Source organism: Epinephelus moara, chromosome 22 (assembly GCF_006386435.1).
Source record: "Epinephelus moara isolate mb chromosome 22, YSFRI_EMoa_1.0, whole genome shotgun sequence".
In the NCBI taxonomy this organism is placed as follows: domain Eukaryota; kingdom Metazoa; phylum Chordata; class Actinopteri; order Perciformes; family Serranidae; genus Epinephelus; species Epinephelus moara.
In genome coordinates, this window is record NC_065527.1 from 14239221 (window position 1) to 14261997 (window position 22777).

Here is a 22777-nt window from a genome sequence, read left to right on the forward strand (position 1 = left end):
AAACAACCTTTATTTTGTAGCACAGTGAATTTACAGCACAGACCTTTTAAATTGAAGTGCTGTTTCCTTCTGCAGAGTGAGTGAATAATGGCAGCTACCTAAAACAGACAGCAGACTAGCTTGATCACATGGCCGAACGCAAGTATGATGCAGAAAACATTAAACTGTGTGGATCTTGAACTAATAATTGCAGAGAAATCTGGACCCAGTTGGGAACCACTGCTATAAGATATACTACCATACACAATACTAAACTCTACTACACTGCACAATACTATACTAGTATACGCCTATATAGGCTAGTACTGCCAGTATAGTATAGTATAGTATAGTATTGTATAGTAGAATAATGTAGTAGCTTATATTGTCCTACACAACAACATAATTGCCCTATATATGTAATACTCCATAGCATGTTATGTTCTGAGTATAGTGCATCTATATTGTAACATACTATACATCTACTGTATACTATACCATACTATATATACTATATCATATGTTTATACTGTACAGAATATTTTAGAAGCGTATCTCAGCAACTTTATAGCTACCGTGCTATACTGTGCTATAAGATACGATACGATACGATACTATACTGTACTGTACTGTACTGTACTGTACTATACTATACTATACTATTCTAGAATTACTTTAGACAGAAAGATAAAGTGAGAAATAATTCTGAAATTGATTTCAGAATTTGACTCTAATAATTTAACTTATTGAAATCACACTGTAAAATATCTCAAAGTAGTGTCACCATATAGTAGGCTATAGTACACTATAGTATAGTATAGCAGTATAGTAGTATAGTATACAGTACAGTATTTCATAAGCTACTGCAAAATACTATAGTATTGTAGGCTACTATAACATATCCAACATACTATATTACTGTAATTGGATATAGGTATAGAGTATATTCTTGGTTGCATGGAGTTGAGACTGTAATTATCTGCATATAAATCATAATCTTGTGACAATGAAACATCAGCGTTCAAAAGTTAATATCAGTCAGCCAGTTTCTCCTTGTCCTGCTCCACTTTGTTACCATGGAGAGCTCCAATACCCTAAAGACAATAATAAGTGCGTGCACAGCATGCGGCAGAAAATAATAAATAGATTTATGCGCAATTGTCACATTTAATACATTTACGGAGCGCGCTAGTGAATTCATTATTACACCATATGCTAATGCAGCTGGGTCCGCGTATTTATGAGTCTGTGTGTGTGGGTGTGTGTGAGTCTCTCTCTCTCTCTCTCCCCTCTGCCTCTCTGTCTCTCTCCTCGCGTGCGCAGAGGGCTTTGAAGTGCAACCAACAACTGCTGTCCCGGAGTCAGTGCTGGAGCCTAATATATGATAGGGGATGCACTCCAGGAGCTCCCAGCCGTGTATTGTTCTCTCTGGAGCCTGATCCACAGTAGCAGCATGTCCCGGTGCTCTGGATGGGAGGTCGCTCTCAACTTGCGCTAAGGCCAATATATCGTTACACCGGAAAGCGAAGCGCGGTCGGAGAACAAGGAGGGATAGGTAGATAGAGGCAAAACTACTTGGACAGTAAACACGAGACAATGCCGATGATAAAGAGACGGTTAATGTGAAGGAGAGGACGCATACCGACAGCCAAAAGAAACGGGTCTGCTCCTCAACTGGAGATCAATGGAAGCGAGGATAACATATGGATACGGCCGATGTCTACGGGATCGGGCTGTTGATGTGTGATGGCAGGTCGGACATGCACGTTGTGCCGACTGAAACAGGTTGGTTTCGCCTCGATCAAACTTCAGCAGAATCAGACGTGGGACGATTAGCGCGCATTTAGGTGCCGAAGATGAACTGAATCACTGTCGCTTACAGCGGCGCGCCTGGAGATGACAGCAGGTTCATTATGGGAAACCGCGCTCTATCATTCACTGGACTTTTACTGGATTTAGAGGGTTATACTAATCGCTGCATCTGGGTGAAGGTCATCCACTATTACTGATCCGGATATCCTTCAGATCTCAGTGTGTGTGTGTACGTGTGTGTCACAATTATGCTTTCTAGTTTCTTGTTAGACAGAGAAGTGTAAAAGACGCTCACCAGGTTTCCAGATTCTTGCTGTATTTAAGTAGGCTGTTATTTATTTACTGTCTAGACATTATGGACGCATGTAGCCTATTCTACCCTGATGAAAACATTTAAAAGAAGACACTATGTCATTGCAAAAGTTACTTTAAAATCTATGTAATACTCTCTAGGAACAAAATATGAGGTTACTATAAACTCACTGCATGCAGATCACTACCACAGACATACTACCAAGATATCATGAGTGTTTTTTATTAGGATACCTCACACACTGTTTGATTTTTAAGCGTCTGTGTCTCTGTATCAGTGTGAGACCACAGATGGACGCCCTGTGTAATGGAGCCAAGAAACCTGAGGGCAGTGATCCCATTGTAGACCCCCGACCGCCTCCTGCCAAGCTGGCTCGACTGGAACAAAACGGAGCGGGACCCTCGGCCCAGGAGAGGAGCTGTCAGGGGAGTCCTGTGGCTAAAAACCCCTGCCTGGCCCAGAAACCCACCGCAGTGAGGCCACAGAGCAAGAGCTGGCACAGCAGAGGTACACGGGCTTGAGCATGATAGTACAGACTGGGTCTTTTGTACAGTTACTAGGAATCCTACATATCAGCCGATGTGTCTAAAAACTGTCTGTCCATCACCTCAGGGAGCCTGCTGCCGGTGTTCTGTGTTGTGGAGCACAAGGAAACCCCCCAGGAGGGAGAGAGGAGAGAAGAACATGCCGAGTTTGTGTTGGTCAAGAGAGATCTGCTGTTTAATCAGCTCATAGAGATGGCACTGTTGACACTGGGCTACTCACACAGCTCTGCTGCACAGGCCAAAGGTATATTACTCAGACTTTCACAGACAAGCAAGGACATGAGTCTGTTGTTTTCTCATGATTTTCCCTTTCGTGTGTCTGCGTTCAGGTCTGATCCAGGTGGGCAGGTGGAACCCAGTGCCTCTGTCCTGTGTGACAGACGCTCCTGATGCCACCGTGGCTGATATGCTGCAGGATGTTCACCACGTTATCACCCTTAAAATACAGCTGCACAGGTAGGAAGCTGACATCACATCTATAAATATGTCTACAGTAACAGTCAGCTTCTATTCCTCATCTCGTCTGTGTGGAGTCTACAGGCTCTAAAATATCCATTGTGAATATGATCCTGAGTGTGAAGCAGATGGAGGATTTCTCAGCCTGTCACACAGTGCATGACTCCAGCCACCCACAGTCTCTAATTTGTATTAAGAAAATAAAATAACCAAAGGGCACGCACCAAATCAGACCCAGCAGGAAATGATGAAACTCTTATTTTTTATCTTATCTGAATGCCTTTAGATTTACGAGTGATTTTAGTTGCTTGTTGCAATAAATATTGATGAGCATTTTAATGGTGTAAGAAATAAAAAGTTATTTCCTTGTGTAACATTTCTAAAAAACCAATGTCCCATTTTCTTACAGTGGCCCTTTAGTTGGGCTACATATTGGGGCAGATCCACCATGAGAGTCAGGACAGCGCAGCATAATTAATATCACAAAATACAACTAGAAGAGCACTCGGAGAGCGCACACCGCCACTCAGGCCAAATGTCCCATATCACAGTGTAATAAAAGTGAAATAAAATGAATAAAAAATATCCACCAAGTGAATCAGATCCACTCCAAAATGTAATGGGATCTTCCTTGGCCCATGCTACACACTTCTACCAAGTTTCATGGAAATTGGGCAGTGGTAGGACAAACAAATTGAACCATAAACCTTTGCACAGGAGAAAAGAAAGAAAAAAGACAGGTGTTACTAATGACATTAACAATGGCTAACAATGGAAGCAGCTAAATGGAATTCAGATGTCATTAATTTCATCATTTACACCTGAGACTGTGCTTTTCCTAATGTGACATGCCAGTGTGTCTTCTGTAAAAAAGGCCTGTCGGTTCACGAAGGAAATGGCATCATGTATGTTTTCCCTGTGCTTATGTAAGTTTGTTTGCTGAATTAATTTATTAAGCGCTTTCAGTTTATTGCCCCACGGCCCAGCCTTTGATCCCATGCTTGAACGTGTGTGTTTTAGACTAGAAACTTGTTTGGGGTCTTCCCGCACATCAGCCAGTGCATGCTGGGAGAGGCTCCGTATAAGCAAGTAAAGACATCTTGGGGATGACTTATTTTTATAGTGGCACTCCACTGAGTTTACACATGAAGTTGAGTTTACTTATCACAAGAAGTATGACTCAGCCTGTTAAAACAGTTGTATGTCTTCTGCGGCTGTGAAGGAAGCTATCTTCAGTCTGAGAAAATGACCCTAATGATGTCATCAAGGTCTGATGAATGATGCCATTAAGTGACATTATGGGACTTGTGGAATCCAGCGTCTCTTGGGGGTTTAGATCATAGTGGTTGTCGATTCCCCAACTGTATGGAAGTGCAAAGCACTGGATGAACCTGCAAGCACTTTATTTGCTCCCGCCCCCCATTTAAAACAGATTTCTACCTAACCTGGATCGCTTCAGGCCAATCAGAACTGTTTACCTAATATGGGGCAAGTCTGATACAACGGCGAGCATAAACCTAACTTAGTAAAGAGGAGTGCCGTTTAGGCATTTCAGAAAACAACCAAGATGGCTGCAGCTGATGTGGAACTTTCTGGTGAAGTACTATTTTCAAATTGTGATGGCAAAAACAGCAACACTTGTTCACGAACATGGTGATGCTCAACTCTGTATAGTGTACTCTGTTTATATTTAAACGTCATGCTTCATTGCTCTGGTTGGTTGTAGATCTATCCAGTTGGCATTCTGATTTACAGCCATTGACAACATCCCTTGGAAATCGAAAATGAAACGACAGGTTCCAGACTAACTCGCAATTGTGAATTGGTCTGGAGATGCCAGGCTACTAAATCACAGGACTACCCTTTAAACTGTAATATATATATATATATATCAAAACGCTGCAGTTCAAGTGTTTTTTAATTTGCTCTTTGTCTAGCTGTCCCAAACTGGAGGACTTGCCACCCGAGCAGTGGAGTCACTCCACGGTGAGAAATGCTCTGAAGGAGCTCCTCAAGGACATGAACCAGAGCTCCCTGGCCAAGGAGTGCCCCCTGTCCCAGGTACAGAAGACACTGACTAGACTGAAGTTCAATGTGTGCGTGTACTGCCTTTGCCCTTCCATAGCCTGCAAATGTGTGTGTGTGTGTGTGTGTTTTTGCCTACTTTGACGCATGAGGCAGAGTAAGCGTGTGGTCCAATAGTCAGACAGGAAGTCCAGATGCAGAGGTAGATAAGGTATGGGGGCAGAGCGCGCGAGAGAAACAGATAAAGAGAGATGGCTATCTCTTAAAAAGCCTTCCTGCCAGGGCTGCTGCCTATCTTGATTCTTTCCACTGCCAACCTGTCTGCATGTCACTCTCTCTGTCTGTCTGTGTGTCTGTGTGTCAGCCTCGCCCACCGTCTTACTCTCACTCACTCTCACTCTATTTCCCCATCATTCTTCCTCGTTGGTATTTAGCTTTTTCTTCCCGCACTCTTGACTGATTCAGCAATAACATTCAAATCTGGTTTTAAGATCTTGATCGTTTAATCAGGCAAATACAGACACAACTGCAGAAATAATTTTACATTAATCATGCAGTATTTGGGGAAGGCCTTTTTTATAAATATTCATAATTATCAACTTAGTCTATCTGTTATTTTGCCTGAGGGTGCGTAGGACATCTACAGTTTGATAAAGAGAAATTGCCTACTATCTCTCTCTCCTTCAGATTCCTTCCTTCTCTGCAGATCTGATACTCAATCCTCCCTCCCCCATCTCTCTCCCTCTCTCCTATCACTCCTTTTACCCCCTCTCTTGTTTGCAAGGAGCAGATTAAAATAAATATGAGAAGATGAAAGGTGTAATCAGATGTAAAGATTGCACATGACGGTCTTCGGGGAAAAACTGTGTCTGTGTGTGTGTTTGTGGGTGTTAGTGAGTGAGAGAGTGAGACAGAGAGGCATAGTCTCTGATGACCTCTAGTGTTTTGTCTTATTGCATGCACACACACATGCATGCTCTACATACACGCCCGTGCAGAGCTCACACACTGACACACTCATCTGTCTTTATTATCCTATTTACCTGGGGGTCTTTTTAATAACACAGATCTGAGTTCATTAATATCAGATGTGTGAACAGCTGAGACACCCAGGCCGCCCATAGCAGGAGCTCGGAAAATGTAATGAATTTCTATTGTCTTTTCCCCTCTGTTTCAGAGTATGATATCATCTATTGTAAATAGCACTTACTATGCAAATGTCTCAGCTGCCAAGTGTCACGAGTTTGGTCGATGGTACAAGCACTTCAAGAAGACCAAATGCTTCAAGGGTGAGAGGATTTCAATCAAGCCTGCAAACAATAAGTGTGTCTCATAAGTATTACAGCATGTCCCAAATCCATACTCGCTCTATACAGTATATGCCACATATTAATATACTGTTTCAGCACTTAGACTAACCATTTCACATTAAAAGGAAATTACACATACGACGTCAGACGTCATGATGTTTCTGGAGGTATCTCACTACCGCCCACAATTCATTTAAAAATTTCCAGCTGTGAAAAGCCTCTCTGTTTAATTTGTGCATTGCATTGTGGGAAAATAGTGTTCATCTGCAGCACACTCAAAAATCAACTGTATTTAATATGCATGCTGTCTGGTTTGAGAGTACTTCATTTTCCAGTGTGAACACACGACATACTTAAAACCTGCTTGGAATTAGTGTCTAGTACGTATTTGGGACACATTGGGCCTCGTGCTGCATCATTCTATTAAATTTCATTTATATTTTCTCTAAATTCAGCTCCAGATGCACCAAACGTCCTTAACCACCCAAATCTGCTATGACCCAGGTGTGCTCAATGATGAATCCCATTTGATCATAACTAACCCATTAACATAGCTAACACCCCTAAACACTGTATAACGGCAGGTGTTGTGCTGTGTGCAAACACTCTGGCACAAGCCCAAGAATTGGAGAGATGCCGCCAAAAAAGTCTGTAAGAAGACAAAGAGCTTCTGCAATACTGGTAAAATAAACTTAAACAAGGTAAATGTGATTTTTCAGACTGTTCAGAGTCTTAAGAACTCAGCTGTGGCAAAACATTTGTAATGCTGTAAATGCAGTGTCGGCAGCAGTGGTGGAGGAAACATTATTTCCTTTACTTAAGTCAAACTAGTAAAAACACACTGTAAAAATATTCTGTTACTAGTAAAAGCCCTGGACTGACAGTGTTATGATTGCATGTAAGTAAAATCCGGAAATATATTTTAATTATTAAAAATAAAAGTACTCAATGCAGAAAAAAATAAAATAATTTAATAAATCAAAGGAAAAGCAACAAGTCCTAATATATGAGGAAAATAGTTGCCAGTTAATTTTCTAATGAATCGATGCATCGTTTCAGCTCACTTGTATATGTTCATATGCTTTGTTGGTAAAAATCTTTATTTACAAAGCAACTAGTTACTAAAGTTATCAAATAATTGTAGCTGAGCGAAAGGTACAGTATTTCCCTCTGACGTGTAGTGGAGAAGTGAAGTGCATGAGATTAAAATACTCAGGTAAAGTAAAAGTGTGTCAAATTTGTTCTTAAGTACAGTACTTTGTTACGTTCCAGCACTGGTCAGCAGAGGGACACACAGTAACTGAAATTAAAGTAACTGGGATCAATGGACCAAGTATGCTAGTATTTCTTTATCCCACAGATTTGATTTGAATGATTTTGTATATTATATTAAGTTATAAGGCGTTTTTATGTTTCTCAAATTTAAAACTTGTGTTTCCTTGCATTGGACAAACAATATGTGGGCTGTGAAAATTTTCTCTTGTGAGGTAATGTGCTCTTGACCACTCTTAAAATTTCCTCCTAGCTAAGAAAGGAGCAAAAAATAAGAGAACATTGGTGAATGCCAGAAATCAATTTGTTCTGACAAAATAAGAACAAATAGTGGATATAAACAGAAATAAAAGAACATTTGTTCAGATATTGCTTCCTGCATGAGGCCCATTGTTAATATTCAGTGTGTCAATAATTACAAATCTGTCTTTGCTTTCTTCTTCCTGCCCCAGAGATTGACAGCTTCTCTGACCAGTCCACACATATCACCCTCACCCAGCAGCCAATCAAAAGTAGCCCGCCTGATCAAAGCTCCACCCTTTTCTTCTCTCATGGAGAAGTAGCCAACATATGTGGCCGTCCCCCGCTTGGCCTGCGCCCTCCCGGGTTGGTAACCCAGCCTCTCAGCTCTCAAATGGTCAACCAGCAGCTGGTGATGGCCCAGTTCCTCAACCAGCAATACGCTGTTAGCCGCATGCTAGCAGGCCAGGGTCTCTCACCGTCCCCGCAGCAGTATCTCAACCACCCGCCTGTAGGGAGACCTCCTTCTGCCAAGGTCTTCTCGAAAGCTGCTGATTCCCAAGGCCCGCAGCAGGCACAGTGTGGCCCAGGGGGAGGCCCTGTGGCCGGGCCGCAAACACAGACATCGGCTGGGTCTTTTGTGGGGCCAACAGACGTGCCAAATGACATCTACCACTGTGTGAGGGAGGAACTGAAGAGAGCAGGCATCTCCCAAGCCATCTTTGCGCGGGTGGCCTTTAATAGGACGCAGGTATGGAGAGACTGGCTGTGATCTGCATGAAAGGTGTTGAAATTCATGAGAGGTTGCTACTGTTTGCTGGTGATTATCTTTTGGAAGAGTTCTCTAGTGTTGTGGTTGTAGGTAAGTGTGTTTTGTGTATATGTGTGTTTGATGGTTGGCACATTGGCATGGCCTTTGCCGCAGTGCCCCCCTCCCCCCCATGCATGTGTGTATGTGTGTGTATTTGTGTGTGTGTTTGTGCCAACCCTCTGCAGCACAAAGCTGGTGCCAGCACTGAAGCAGCTGCTGGGCCAACTAATCACAACCCCTTGGAGAGAAGCTGTCTCCCTCTCTACCTCGTCTTCTGTTTTACTGTCCCTCGATCTTGCCACCTTTCACTCCAGCAGCACCTTCTATCTGTTTAGTCTCCACCTCTGATTGTCAATCCATCTTTTTTTTAATCTTCCCCTTTTTTGCTTCCACTGGTCGTCCTCATTTCCTATCCAAATCTCCATCTGCCATCGCCTCTAACACTAAAATGCCACGTTATCCGTGTCTATCATCTTACATTCACCACCACACCCACAGAAATGGGGCTCAGAGGACAGGCTAAGCCCATTGTTATTATTATTATTACCATCATTATCATTTTCATCACAATAAGCAGAGCGAGTTATTATCCACCCCCATGTTTCCCCATTGCCAAATCCAAGGTGCTTCGGTGCCAGCCATACAAGTCGGGCATGGTGCCAAGATGCCATATAGAAGTGAGGGGAGCATTTGTCACTTGGCGATTCATGTAAAAGCCTTCATCTATTTGGAAGGAGGGGTTTGCTGGGTGGATCCAAAGATGATCCATGATTTGAATAAGAAGGCTGTTTCCTCTCTTTCCATTCTACAGCCAGCGTGAAATCTGATTTCCTTTCAGGACGGAAGCCCTACAATCTGCATGTGATGTTTGAAGGCTTTCCTGCATACACAGATACACCCAGAATAATGCTAGCTCTACAGGCGAGTAGCACGCTTAGCACAGGCTGAGAACTGGCTCCGTATCATCTATAGCTGTGCAACACTAAACCGCAGGAACTTGATAAGGTGCCTCATTGAATGAGATCCAGAGATGGATATGAGGAGCTTTTCAAAATTCCTTCAGGCGTATAAGAAACTTTATATTAGCCATTTTAATGTAAAATGCACAGTATGAATGCACAGATGATTTGTAGCTCAAAGGCTTAACTACAGCCTTAAAGGGGCAGCTCAACCCAAAATCAAAAATACATATTTCTCCTCTTACCTGTAGTGCTATTTATCAATCTAGATTGTTTTGGTGTGAGTTGCGAGTTTTGGATTTATCGGCCGCCTGCCTTCTCTTTAATATAATGTAACAAGATGTGCTGGCAGTAGATGCACGCTTCCTTCTGCGCGGTGATACAGTTGCCGGGTGTAGTTCAGTAGAAAGAAAATAGCTCCTATGAAACTGCTCACAGCAAGGTCTGTGGATTATCTTGACTAACCGGGTTCTGATTTCTCAAAAGAGACATTTTTTTTGGTGCTTTGAGCTCCACAAGCTGAGTGCCATCTAGTTCCATTATAGTGGAGAGAAGGCAGGCCACTCATAATACTGATCTGAAGCAAATCTGCACCAATACATCTGAATGAATCTGACATTACATGCATGGATCATTTGCTTATACAAATCGATGAGTATCAATTTGAGTTTATGTGTGCCTTTACCAGGGCCTGCTGTCGGAGATTCTGCGGAAGGAGGAGGACCCTAAACACGCCTCTCAGTCTCTGCTGGTCAACCTGCGGGCCATGTACAGCTTCCTGCAGCTGCCCGAGGCCGAGAGGGAGCGCATCTACCTGGAGGAGAAAGACAGAAGCCTGACTGGATTCACCCCAAGCTGCAATAACACGCCACCAAGATCCACACAGGTCAGTCAGCAGAGAGATGAAATCAAAAATCAGTGTCACAAAGCTGCTGTGAAATGTTTTGACTGATGTGTTTCTACCCATGAAACAGCACTGATATATGGGATACGTCGAGTGATATGAAAGACAATATTTCGTATATATAAGAGGGACGTGTGAATGTGCTGAAGTTGTAAAAGCTTACTGACCTCTGACCTTTTCTCTGAAAGCACAATAAGGGTGGTTTTAAGTGAACTGTCTTAACAACTACAGATAGATTGCCAAAGCATTTGGTATAGACGCCCCTCAGTATGTTTCATTGTATAGTAGTTGATCCCTAAGTTGTTTATGCTACCATTAAGTCAGAGCTGTACTTTCGTTTTTGACCAAATACCCCCCAAAATAATGACATCACCACTAGTCTCAACTTTGTCCTTAGTGCTAATTAACCAATATAATCATGCTAACAGGCTAAACTAAGGTGGTGAACATGGTATAAACATCCCAGCTAATTATAAGCATGTTAGCATTGTCACTGTGAGCATGTTAGCATGCTGACGCCGTGTCCAAGTACAGCTTCACAGAGCAGCTAGCATGGCTGCAGACCTTCTTGTTTTAGCAAATCAAAATAGTAAAGTATGAAGGGATTGCCTGCTAACAGATGCCTGAAAAGAAATATTACATGGATTTTTTTCTTTACTGCTATCCATTTTTCAATACAGCAGTGCAGGAGAGATGATATAAGCATCAGACTGACCTCACCACTCTCCTCTCTGGTCATGTTTTAATGAGTCCTTCCTCATAGTTTCTTTTTCATCACTTCATCTCTACTGATTTTTTCCCACCTAATCTGGTATGGGCAGCTCCCTGAGCACTACACCCCGCTGAGGGAGTCACCAGCCACATGTTTCCTCTAATATACATGAAAGTTACCAGCTGCTTCTCCTCCCAGGGAGGGGCTTCACTTCAAGGGTGTATCATGTACATTGGTTCATGCAGTGGGTGTGAGAAAATACAGACAGACTTGAGTATCAAAATATTAGCTTTTGTGATACTGTGCTGATTCTCAAAAGTATTTTCTTTCTTTCTTTTTTACTAATATAGGCAAATATTAATCACTTTGCTTGGATTGCACAAAAAGTAGTGCTATAGTGTTGGATTTTAAAGGGACTGTGATAAAATACAAATGCAAATGTGTAGTTTTTTATGCATATGGTAGTGTGTTCTTTTTATTCTAACAGTTTTACTAAAATAAGATTTAAAAAAAAGCAATATATCGCCTTGCCTTGCAATATATTCAATTGTATCCCCTGTATCGTGATATGTACTGTCCCACTTGTTGTATAGGCACCCCTAGAGCTGCATAATGACAGCAGCTTCCCATTTCCGAGTACTATAAAGTGTCTGGACGAGCCGGAATAGTCTTCGCTCTGTGCTGGGTTCATCTCAATTCACTGCAAATGCCCATTACTTTGATACTCACTGTGGCTCACTTGTCTTTCTATCCTCTTGTTTGCCTCCTTTTAGGCACGACTGTCCCCAGTTACAGGAGACAGAGGGTTGAGGACGGACAGTTGTGTTCTCAACGTCAGCGCCTCTATCTACGAGGAGATACAGCACGAGATGAAGAGAGCCAAGGTGTCGCAGGCTCTGTTTGCAAAGGTGGCCGCCTCCAAGAGTCAGGTATTCGACTTGCTCGCTGGTCTGATGAAGCTGTCCAATCTTCAACACACACACATATTGCACCCAATTGCGTCTATTGCCCGACTGTTCAAATTTAGCCTCCAAGATGGATCTCTCTTCTCAGTTAAAGCAGGGATGACTAGTGTGTGTGTGTGGAGGAAACCCAGATAATCAACCCAGCAGCTGTACTCTGCAGAGGACTATCATCGGTGCATCAGACTGCTATTGTGTCCTAAATTATCACTCTAATTGTCGCCCTACAAAAACACGTGCACACACATATGCACACTGCTTATTTGTGCACATAGACATACTGTAAAAGCACATGCATGCACACGCAATCCCACAAACACGGGCACACACAAATGCACTAATACACACACACACACACACACACACCGGCATGATTTGAGTGTTTATTGTTCTCATTTTTATGGCGGCTCCATAAGCTTGTTATTGCCTTTTGTTTTGAGGATAATTTCCCTTCATGGAATGGGGGGATTTCAGCTGTCTCGTTTTCTCTTCCTCTCGCACTCTTCCACTTTTTTTTTCTTCCATTCTCTTTCTTCCATTCTCTTGTTTTATTTTCTTTCTTTCTTTCCTTCTTTCTCTCTCTCCCTTCTCTCTACTCATCATGAAGATGTTTGGAGGTCATTCGGCGGTCATGCCAGTACAGACAGGTGGTCCAAAACCCCTGAGGTTCTTTTCCTATCTCTTCGCTGGCCTCCCTTTCAACTTCACTTTCTCTATGTTCTCTTTACCTCTCTCTTTCTCCCTCTCTCTTCCTCTCTCACGCTCCCTCTCTCTCTGTATCACCCGGCTGTTTGGCAGGCAGAACCATGCTGGATCTCTCTGTTCTATCTGCACTGTGCATCTGGATGGCATTGTGTGCTAGACTTGGGCTACAGCCAGGTGTATGCGCGTGTGTGTGTGTGGCTGCGTGCTGGTGTGTTTGTGTGAGTCTGTGTGTGTGTGTGTGTGTGTGTGTGAGGATCAGCCTGCCTGCAAACGTAATCATGCTCCAGTTCATGAATCTGAAACTAGCTTGGCTTTACGTTCCTCAATCTGCCAATCACAAGTTTGCTCCCTCGTGATACAGAAACGAAATTCTAGTTAATAAGAAAATCTCTCTATCATCTTTCGGCTTTGCTTTACAATGAGAAACTATTTTTGAATCAATTATTGTGACTTTATAGTTTATAGACTGAGGGAAGGCTGTTTGTTTCTGAATTCAGACCTCAACATGGCAGTTATTACCACTTATATCTTCCTAAATTCTAATGAATCACAAAAGGAATGGGAGAGTGGGTGTGTGGGGGTGACATGAATCAATACTCATCATATAAATTTACATGATGTTGCCATGACAATTTTTGATGTCCCACTGTATGTTAGCCTTACACCAGAGCCTTATCACCATACAGTGTGTATCAAATTATTCTATTTTAAACAATGCTGCATAAATATGCTTAACGAGTAATATAAATTTCCTTTTTTCCTTTTTACTTAGTGCCCAAGAATCTTATAAATGCCTTTTTTTCTCTTAAAAGCATAGGTGTATTACCAAACAGACCTACCAGGCCCAGCCCCAGGGGCTCAGGGGGCCCCTATGCCAGAGCCTCCGCATGAAGTCGCTGTCATTAACTTTGCATTTCTTGTCAAAGGGCTTAGTCATCATGTCAGTAACTCCTAAAAACACAACTGGAGGAATAGCCTTAACAGTCACTATGAAGATGTCCAAAGGAAGAAACCATCACGACACATTTTGGGGGAGTGTTTTTATCCCCTCAGTTTATCTACAGGACTTTAGATGCACTGAGTACTCTAAGCTATTTGGGCCCTTCAATTCTGTGAGGAACAACAGCAGCATGTTGTACCTGTCTTAAAAGGGTGGGCATTTACGCAGTTGTGCAGCCCTACCAATTATGGTTACCTGTTCTATTTACGGATACCTTATATGTCCTCATATCTGCTTACAACTACATTATAACAGGGCTGTAACTAACGATTATTTTCACCGTCTATTAATCTGTCAGTTATTTTTTTGATTAACCGATTAGTTGTTTGGTCTGTAAAATGTCAGAAAATGTTGAAAAATGTTCAGTGTTTAAATGTTTTGTCCACAACCCCAAAGATATTCAGTTCACTGTCACAGAGGAGTAATAAACCAGAAAATATTCACATCTAAGAAGCTAGAGTCAGTGAAGTTTGATTTTTTCTTTCCTAAAAATGTTTCAAACCAATTAACTGATTATTAGTTGGTGATTAATTTAATAGTTGACAGCTAATCAATTAATTGATTAATTGTTGCAGCTTTACATAACAGTGTGCTACAAGACTTACAGTGTTACCTTTCCTTGCAGGGCTGGCTGTGTGAGCTGCTGCGTTGGAAGGAGGATCCCAACCCAGAGAACCGGACCCTGTGGGAGAATCTGTGCATGATCCGCCGCTTCCTCAGCCTGTCCCAGACTGAGCGAGATGCCATCTACGAACAGGAAAGCTGCAACACGACGGCACAGCAGCACTGCGCTGACAGGCTGACACTGCTCGGCAATGACAATACACTGGTGAGACTGCAAAAACAAGATAAACGCGACATCGTTACATGCAGACTGCTGTTCTAAACACTCTGTCTCTGGTAGATCTGGCTTGTCAGCTACAGAAACAGCAGTTTGGAATAAATGAAAAAACATGAGCAGTAAAGGCTAGCAGATAAATTATTCTAACCTTTCAATCATGTTTTTAGAGGAGCTGTTGTCCTTATCACTGGGGGCTTAAGGTGACCTGACTTTCTTTTTCTGAAAGCGCTTTAAACACAGATTTAAGAGAAATCATTTATAAAAATTTTAATATAATTTTTTACCAGAAATTTGAAAAATACATCATTTTTTACAGTAGATCTCTAGGGTTTGTGATAGAAAAGCAGCACAGTAACAGCAGCTAAATGCCAAAAATGTCAAAAAAGAGATGATTACCACGTTCAGCAGCGATCAGTGAGACTGATTAGATATTTTTCTTTCACTTCTACAGCTTGTGCATCTATAGATGGCTTGATTATGGCACAGTTACTGTCAAAAATGGTTGTGCATCCCTCTGTGCAGTATGTTGCGTGCAGATTTCATATGTACTGATCAGTTCTGTGGACAGGAACCCTGGTGATGATGGTTGCATTGCAGACCATTGTATTACTCGTACAGTTTTAAATAGACCAATTCAATCATGCTGACTTCACTTCACACCATCTGTAGAGAGGGGAATCGGGATCATATGAACTGTCTGATCCATTGGAAGTATACTTATCAATGTCTTTTATCAATGCCGGCATGTTTTCTCACAGTTGTGCACTGCAACACAATGACACCATGCTTCTATGCTGCTGGAAACTTGCAACAAGAAGAAGTCATGGCAGAGAGGAAGAACCAGTTCAAAGCGTGGCATCATTCGATGAAGATAGATGACAACAGTGCTGCTTGTAATGTCCGTAATATGATCATTTCAGTTAAGGATGGAAACACTAGCAATATGCTGAAACATACGCAACATGAGCTTTCAAAGAACGCCATGTATCTGACACTTTACGCCCGTGTGCCACTTCTTCCCAACTGTGCAGGATGTCCATCGCCAAGGATAAATATCCTATGTTATAAAAACATCAGCACAAAGGCTTGGCAGATTTTTTCCTTTGACTAAGAAAACATAAATGAAAATGAATGCTGTACAAATATTACCTAACTTCAGACAGACTGTTCCTGTGTTTCAGACTCTGCGATAATAAAACAGTTGCGTTGATGATGAAAATCTGTGTAGACTTATTTTTTTCCCCACACAGAAAACTGATCAGGAATCAATGAGGGAATCAATTAAGATTTTGACTGTTAAGCAGAATCGATAATGGCATTTGTATCAGTAAAATCTTATCATTTCCCGTCCCTAATCATCTACCATTAAAATTAAACACAATGATATTCACATTAACACAATGGAAATTAGAAAATATTAAATCCAAATAACCAAGCACTGCTTTTTACTCTACTTTCTCTTTTTCTCTCATCAGTACCAACGCAACTCTCCTCTGCCACAGCAACACCATCTTCAACCCCATCAACCCCTGCAGCCCGAGGCAGGACCTCACCTGTCTCCACGGCAACCGTGTGCTGCATCACCGGCCGAGTCCGAGGCTGGGGGCAACTGGGGGCATGTGAGAGTATGTGTGCAGGGCCGGGGCAGTAGCAATGGTGAGAGAGGGGACAGTAAGGACTGGGTTGAGGGGGGGCGGGGAGAGAGGAGCACTTTGGGAGGTGACTGGGGTTGCACTGGCAGGGTGAGGGAGAATAGTACAGAAAGCAAGGAGCAGGTGAGGGATGGAAATGTGGGTGAGGAAGGGATTAATGAGATCATTGGAGATGGCAAAGAGGAGAAGGAGAAGCTCACGATGAAGTGGCCAGGCGTGAAGGATGAGGATCCAGGCAGGGCTGGGGTTTGTCCAGAGGCAGATAATGAGGTCCAAGGTGAGGGGTTAAGAGTGTCCCACGAAGCACTGGGAATCTTGCAGAGCTTCATTCAGGACGTGGGCCTCAACCCAGACGAGGAGGCCATCCACACCCTGTCGGCTCAGCTGGGCCTGCCCAAGCACACCATCCGAAGATTCTTCAACAGCCAGGACCACGACCGGCATCAACACGAGAGCCAGAGCCCAAAACAGAGTCGAGACGACCAGCACGGCCACACACACCTCTCCCTGAAAGACATAACTGCAGAGGCACGAGAGGAGGAAGGTGATGGAAGGACTGAAACTGAGCAAAAGGAGGTGGAGGAGGAGAAGCAAACAGGGAGAAGTGAAGCGAGCGAGATCACTGTTTTGAAAGAATCGGATGTTGGCACTCAAACTATTAACGCTATGAAAGAGGAGCAGGAGAGCTAAATCGAACCCAAATCCATATGAGCACTGACTCGCAGCGTTTGGGTACTGGAGCGTAATAAATGTGTGTGTCCAGAAATGCTGTGGAAAGACTAAACGCTGACTTATTGTACATGTTGATACCACAGCTTAAAAGGATGCTGGTGTTCATACCCTGACAGTACACCTAAGCTTAGAGAGCCCTCCTGTGAGTTGAACATCCGTACTGCACTTGAGACAGAGAGTAACTGTAACTATTACGTGCAGATAACACATTGTGTCTGTGTCGATATATGTGTCTGGGTGAATGGGACCCAATACAAAGAGCCTCAGATTACATATCACTGTTAAAAAATGAGTTGTGAGAAATGTCCATGCCAGAAATGCCTTGTAGAAAGTGGCACTGCCAATCTGTTTTTTTAATGATATGTATCTCCATTGGTTTTGTTTTTCTATGTTTTTTTTTTAATAGTGCTTTGTGTTTTGGTTCAGATTTCATAACTCAATCTCACTCCTAACTAGTCAAATACAGACGCTTGGTCAATAGCCCTGTCAAACTATGACACTAGTCCGTTTCGGATGTTCATGTCACGTGCATAGTGTCTTTTCAAAAAATACTTACAGGTAATGTACAGTTTCTGCTTGTTAAATGCATGCAGTCTCTTTTTAAAATAAACTTCGACTACACTTACACTTCGTTTTTAGGTTAACCTCCTTAGCTTTAGGCAACAAAAGCATGTGGTTAAGTTAAAGAAAAATCCTGGTTTGGCTTAAAATAAGTATGTTTGTTACGAACATAATGTCACGTCACATGACATACCTCACTAGCATAGTAGGCTACACATAACCGCACACTACTTTGTTATAAAAATAACTCAACTGACTTTTAGTTTCACACGGGTAACAAACAGCGGACTCCCAGGTGCAAGTTTGGAGTTTCTTTGACCGCCCTTTGCCAACTTTCTTACTCTTTGCTTGGAGCATTAAAAAGCTGCCACTAGGTGCTTCTGACATCGTTCTGCTGCTAAAGGCTGCCTCCGTGCGTCGGTATCTGACTCTGAGGGCTGCTGACGAAGGGTCACCATTTGACGAATTGGGAGTGAGACCAGGTTACACTGCTATATCTTACATTGCTCTTGTTCAGGTTTGTCACAATGTAACAAATATCAAGTGTCCTCATTCTGTCTTAAAAGAATTTGTAAATGATATATAGCATTAAGAAAAACCCTTTCATAAATGACAGGGCATCCTTTGCATTTTTTTTTTTTTTTTACAGCAGTATGTAATAAATCAACACGTGAATCAATGGATTAGTTACCAAATTGATCAACGTGTGGGCATTTAAGATGCCTCTCCTGCAAATGAGTCAATTTTTTTTCCAGTTTCTTAACTTTTACAGTTTTGCTGAGATCTAATTTGCTCCTGACCACATCATAGTTTACATTCAGTGTTTCTATTGATGCATGAATCTGTAAATCTCTCTCCCAAAATAGCTGTGTTATTTTGGTGTGAGTGTTATGTTTACACATCTTGTGGTTGTCATATTGTACTGATTTACATACTGTAGCAGAGACACAAAATGTGCACAATGTTTAATGTTCATGAAAGGGAGATTGTGGGCTAGAAATATAAGGCTGAAGCCATGTAGCGTGTACATGAAATGTTGAAATGTTGAAATTAAATGATAGCGCTGTCATTTGTAAAAACAAAAAAAAAGAGTCACTCATAATTGTACTATATGTTCATTATCTGTTGTAAGCATCTGATCTTAAAGCTGGATTTTTCTTTTTAATTTTACAAACAATCTGAGGGAGAGTAATAAAAATGTGTGTTTTATGAGAGTCCAGAAGCCTGGATGATAAAACTTTTCTTACCCAAACAGCAACACATGATGTTTCTCACCAGGAAACCCAGATCATAAACATCATGTGAGAGAATCTGTGGAACCACACAGACGTAGCGGGGAAGGCATCATGATTCTGACACAAATAAAGATGGTTGTTTTCCTCCTAAGCAGCAAAATATCAGCAGATGACAGTTTGGACTTTGTCAATATTTATTTGGGATGTGTTCGCAATGTATAGAATAGAATTTGAGGACAGTGTGTGAGATTTATCGCGCCAGAAACAAGTAAATAAGAGATGAAGCTCATTTATCAGACTGCTATTTTTAGACGCGCAGAGACCTGCTGTGAAAGACCCATTAAAGATTAAATCAACGGTTCTGATGTCCACTGTCTGTGCTGGTGTTAGAGACGTGGTGATTTCCTCTTATATGACTGTGTCTTTGTTGGTGAATTGCTGTCATTGTTTCCAGCCGTCAGACAGCGTTCTACTGTGCTGATCACCAGAGCTCTCTGTACCAGTGGAACTGTGTCTCTGTACAATCACATGGCCCCTCAGTGCTGTTTCAGTCTCTTTTTTTATTCCTCTTTTATTTTATCCATCTCAACGGCTATTTCTCTCCATGTTTCTGCCTCCCTCTCTGCCCCTGACTCTCATCTGTCTCTCCTCGGGACTCTTCACGTTGCCGCTCCCCCACTATACTCCGACAGTGCAACATTCAAGCCCCATTTGGTCAGAATAGCTTCATAGAGTAATTCAATAAAGCTATGCTCTTTTTCTGTCGTCTGTTTCCATGACGATACCTAAGTCAGGGCCAACAAGAGGCCATGAAAGCCTCATCATCAGCAATATTAGCTATAATAATGATGATAATGGTGCTCTGGAAATGCCATGCCTGTGATGATGATGATGGTAATGGCTATGATGGTCATTATGACTGCTTTGTGTTAAACCACCACCACACAAACACACACACACCACTACAAATGCACACACTGGACTCGTTAGTGCTATTGAATGTCACCACCTGTATATATTTTGACATGGACTCCTGCCTTTTCTTGTATCATGACCATCCTGCAGCTTTGGTTTGGTTTGTGGGAGGCACTTTGTGATGAAGGCGTCTGATGAAAGCACTCTACAGATAAACTTGACTTGTCTGACCGCAGAAATTTCTGCAATTAAGTCTCCATAAAACTGTCTTAATTAACCCTCATGTAGCCTCTTCAATCTGTTTAATTTCTCCTAGGTGGTATGATGTACAACAACTGTGCACTCTGTTAACGCAGCTTTCTTTCTTTGATTTTTTTTATTCACAGTCTTACCACCCATATTGTTTTGATACCACACTAAAATATGTTGCTGTTTTTATATATATATATATATATATATATATATATATATATATATATATATATATATATATATATAAATAAGGACCCTTCAGGGAGGCAGCGAATGGGAGCACAACTTTGCAGAGCTGAATTCAGACACCAACAGGCCAGCAGGTGAAGCACAGAAATGTCAACCTACTATTTCCTACATATTAATTTAAGGGGAAGTAGGTCTAATTTCTCAAAAGCATTTTTCTTTTTAAAAACTTGGAAGAAGGCTTATGAATTAAAAACTGATATTTTAATCAATGACCCAAAAGCTCCAATTCCTCATGATTAGGTAAAATACTTATAACAGTAAATTATAGGATGTTAAAGCCAGAAAATAAATTCATGAAATCCTAAATAATTTTGTTTTAAATCAGTCTGTATTCTAGTACATATTTTTACACATAAAACTAGATACAGCCTTCTCCAGTGTTATTTGTGGGCTTCACAAGCAATTATTGAGTCACTGTAAAGTAAGGCAAGCAAGTGTTTGCATAATTTGGTCGTTCTCTGAAGAATTTATTCAGGTGTGAACACTTGACAAAAAGCCCCGCATTTGCAGGAGGCAGAATGATTACTGTAGACTGTAGACAGATGGCATAAATGCAGAGAAAGACGTGCATTTTCAAAATAACCTTCACTTTGGACATGGACTGTTTTGGGAGTCAGAGCAACAGCCCCTCAAAATGTCTGTGCACGTCCCTGCCTGAAAGCTTCCCATGTGCCGATACATGTGAAATTAAACTTGCAATCACCTTTGCAATTTTATCTCTGCAGTCTAAAGACGTTGGACATCTTTGAGGTAATTTCATTAGTAGTTTCTAAACCTGTCTACTGGGATTGACATTTGGCTGAGAGGGGACCGTGGAAAGGACAAGTGTAGGGTTATAGCAAGGGCTTTAGTTATCCATCCATCCATTTTCGTAGCTGCTCGCAGGGGGGCTGGAGCCTATCCCAGCTGACATTGGGCGAAAGGCAGGGTACACCCTGGACAGGTCACCAGACTATCACAGGGCTGACAAATAGAGACAGACAACCATTCACACTCACATTCACACCTACGGCCTCCTACGACTGTGGGAGGAAACCGGAGTACCCGGAGAAAACCAATGCTGAAATGGGAAGCACATGAAAACGCCACACAGAAGGGCTTCCTCCTGGAATCTTGCTGTGAGGCGACAATAACCACCACACCACCGTGTCACCCTGGCTTTAGTTATGAATAAGCATATTAATTACTAAAACTGTGAACAACTTTGTATGTTTCAGACCAGACCAATGCTGACAGTTCAAATTGCCATAACTATACTGAAGCTTTACTGAAAGTAGGTTAATATCTGGGCTTTATATTTCATAGATCAGTATAAGGATTAATAAGAACACATTGGGGTTGCCACGTTGTATAAAAAAAAATGTCAGTGGTTGGTCTTTAACTGGGGCGGCACGGTGGTGTGGTGGTTAGCATGGTTGTCTCACAGCAAAAAGGTTTCTGGTTTGATCCCAGGAGGGAGCCCCTCTGTGCAGAGTTTGCATGTTCTCCCCGTGTCAGTGTGTGTTTTCTCCAGGTACTCCAGCTTCCTCCCAAAGTCCAAAGACATGCAGGTTAACTGGTGGCTCTAAATTGTCCGTAGGTGTGAATGTGAGTGTGAATGGTTGTCTGTCTCTATGTGTCAGCCCTGTGATAGTCTGGTGAGCTGTCCAGGGTGTACCCTGCCTCTCGCCCAGTGTCAGCCGGGATAGGCTCCAGCCCCCCTGCGGAAAAGATTGGATGGACAGTCTTTAACTAGTAATTTTTTTGACAGATATTCCAATTGCGAAATGAGTAATTTTTGCATTTAATTTTCACTGAAAAATAAAAATAAAAATTAGGATGGTGTGATATTTGATGGGGTCTGTACCAAACAAGAATGTTTCCTTACATCTGGAGTATGAGTTGTAGGCCAGGGCATCTCTGTAGCACCACAATGCTTCTTCCATTTTGTCTTTTCTTTGGTTCCTCACGTAAACTCCTCCAATGCTGTTTGACCTCGGACCTAATGGAAGACAAAATTTATTTATTAACAACCAATTAACATAGAGGCTAACTGCAGACTTAGGTTATTCTATGAAATTTCATTAGTGACTGATAAATATTATTAGCAAGTGTCCTGCTGGAGGAGGAGGACACACCTGCCATAGAAAGTTCCCACAACCTGGCAACCCATTTTTTTTTAATTATTATTCGATTTAAAGCATCAGTGTGTGTTATACTCACCATTTACTACTTGGATATTTAATTTCTGTCCGCGCAAAAGCCACATTTTTGCTGTTTATGATGTTATCTGCAGTTAAGTAAACCAAAGCCTGGAGAGCACGAGCCAGAGCTGCGTGGTCACATGACCAGTCAG

The 22777-nt window shown here is 42.0% G+C and overlaps 1 protein-coding gene and 1 long non-coding RNA gene across 2 annotated transcripts; one reads left to right on the forward strand and one right to left on the reverse strand.

Annotated features, from left to right (window-relative positions):
- Positions 1-1364: 1364 nt before the first annotated feature.
- Positions 1365-19499, forward strand: satb1a (SATB homeobox 1a). Its single transcript, XM_050035125.1, has 11 exons — positions 1365-1764; positions 2382-2611; positions 2717-2893; positions 2979-3105; positions 5043-5166; positions 6308-6419; positions 8165-8703; positions 10411-10608; positions 12112-12267; positions 14631-14834; positions 16322-19499. Exons 2-11 carry the CDS (start codon positions 2395-2397, stop codon positions 17186-17188), a joined length of 2721 nt encoding a protein of 906 aa, XP_049891082.1. The 5' UTR covers positions 1365-1764; positions 2382-2394; the 3' UTR covers positions 17189-19499.
- On the reverse strand, positions 19038-22755 carry LOC126384177 (uncharacterized). Its single transcript, XR_007569238.1, has 3 exons — positions 22645-22755; positions 22310-22423; positions 19038-19173 (listed from the first exon to the last, which is right to left on the reverse strand). It is a non-coding gene; the product is annotated as an uncharacterized LOC126384177 (long non-coding RNA).
- Positions 22756-22777: the final 22 nt, after the last annotated feature.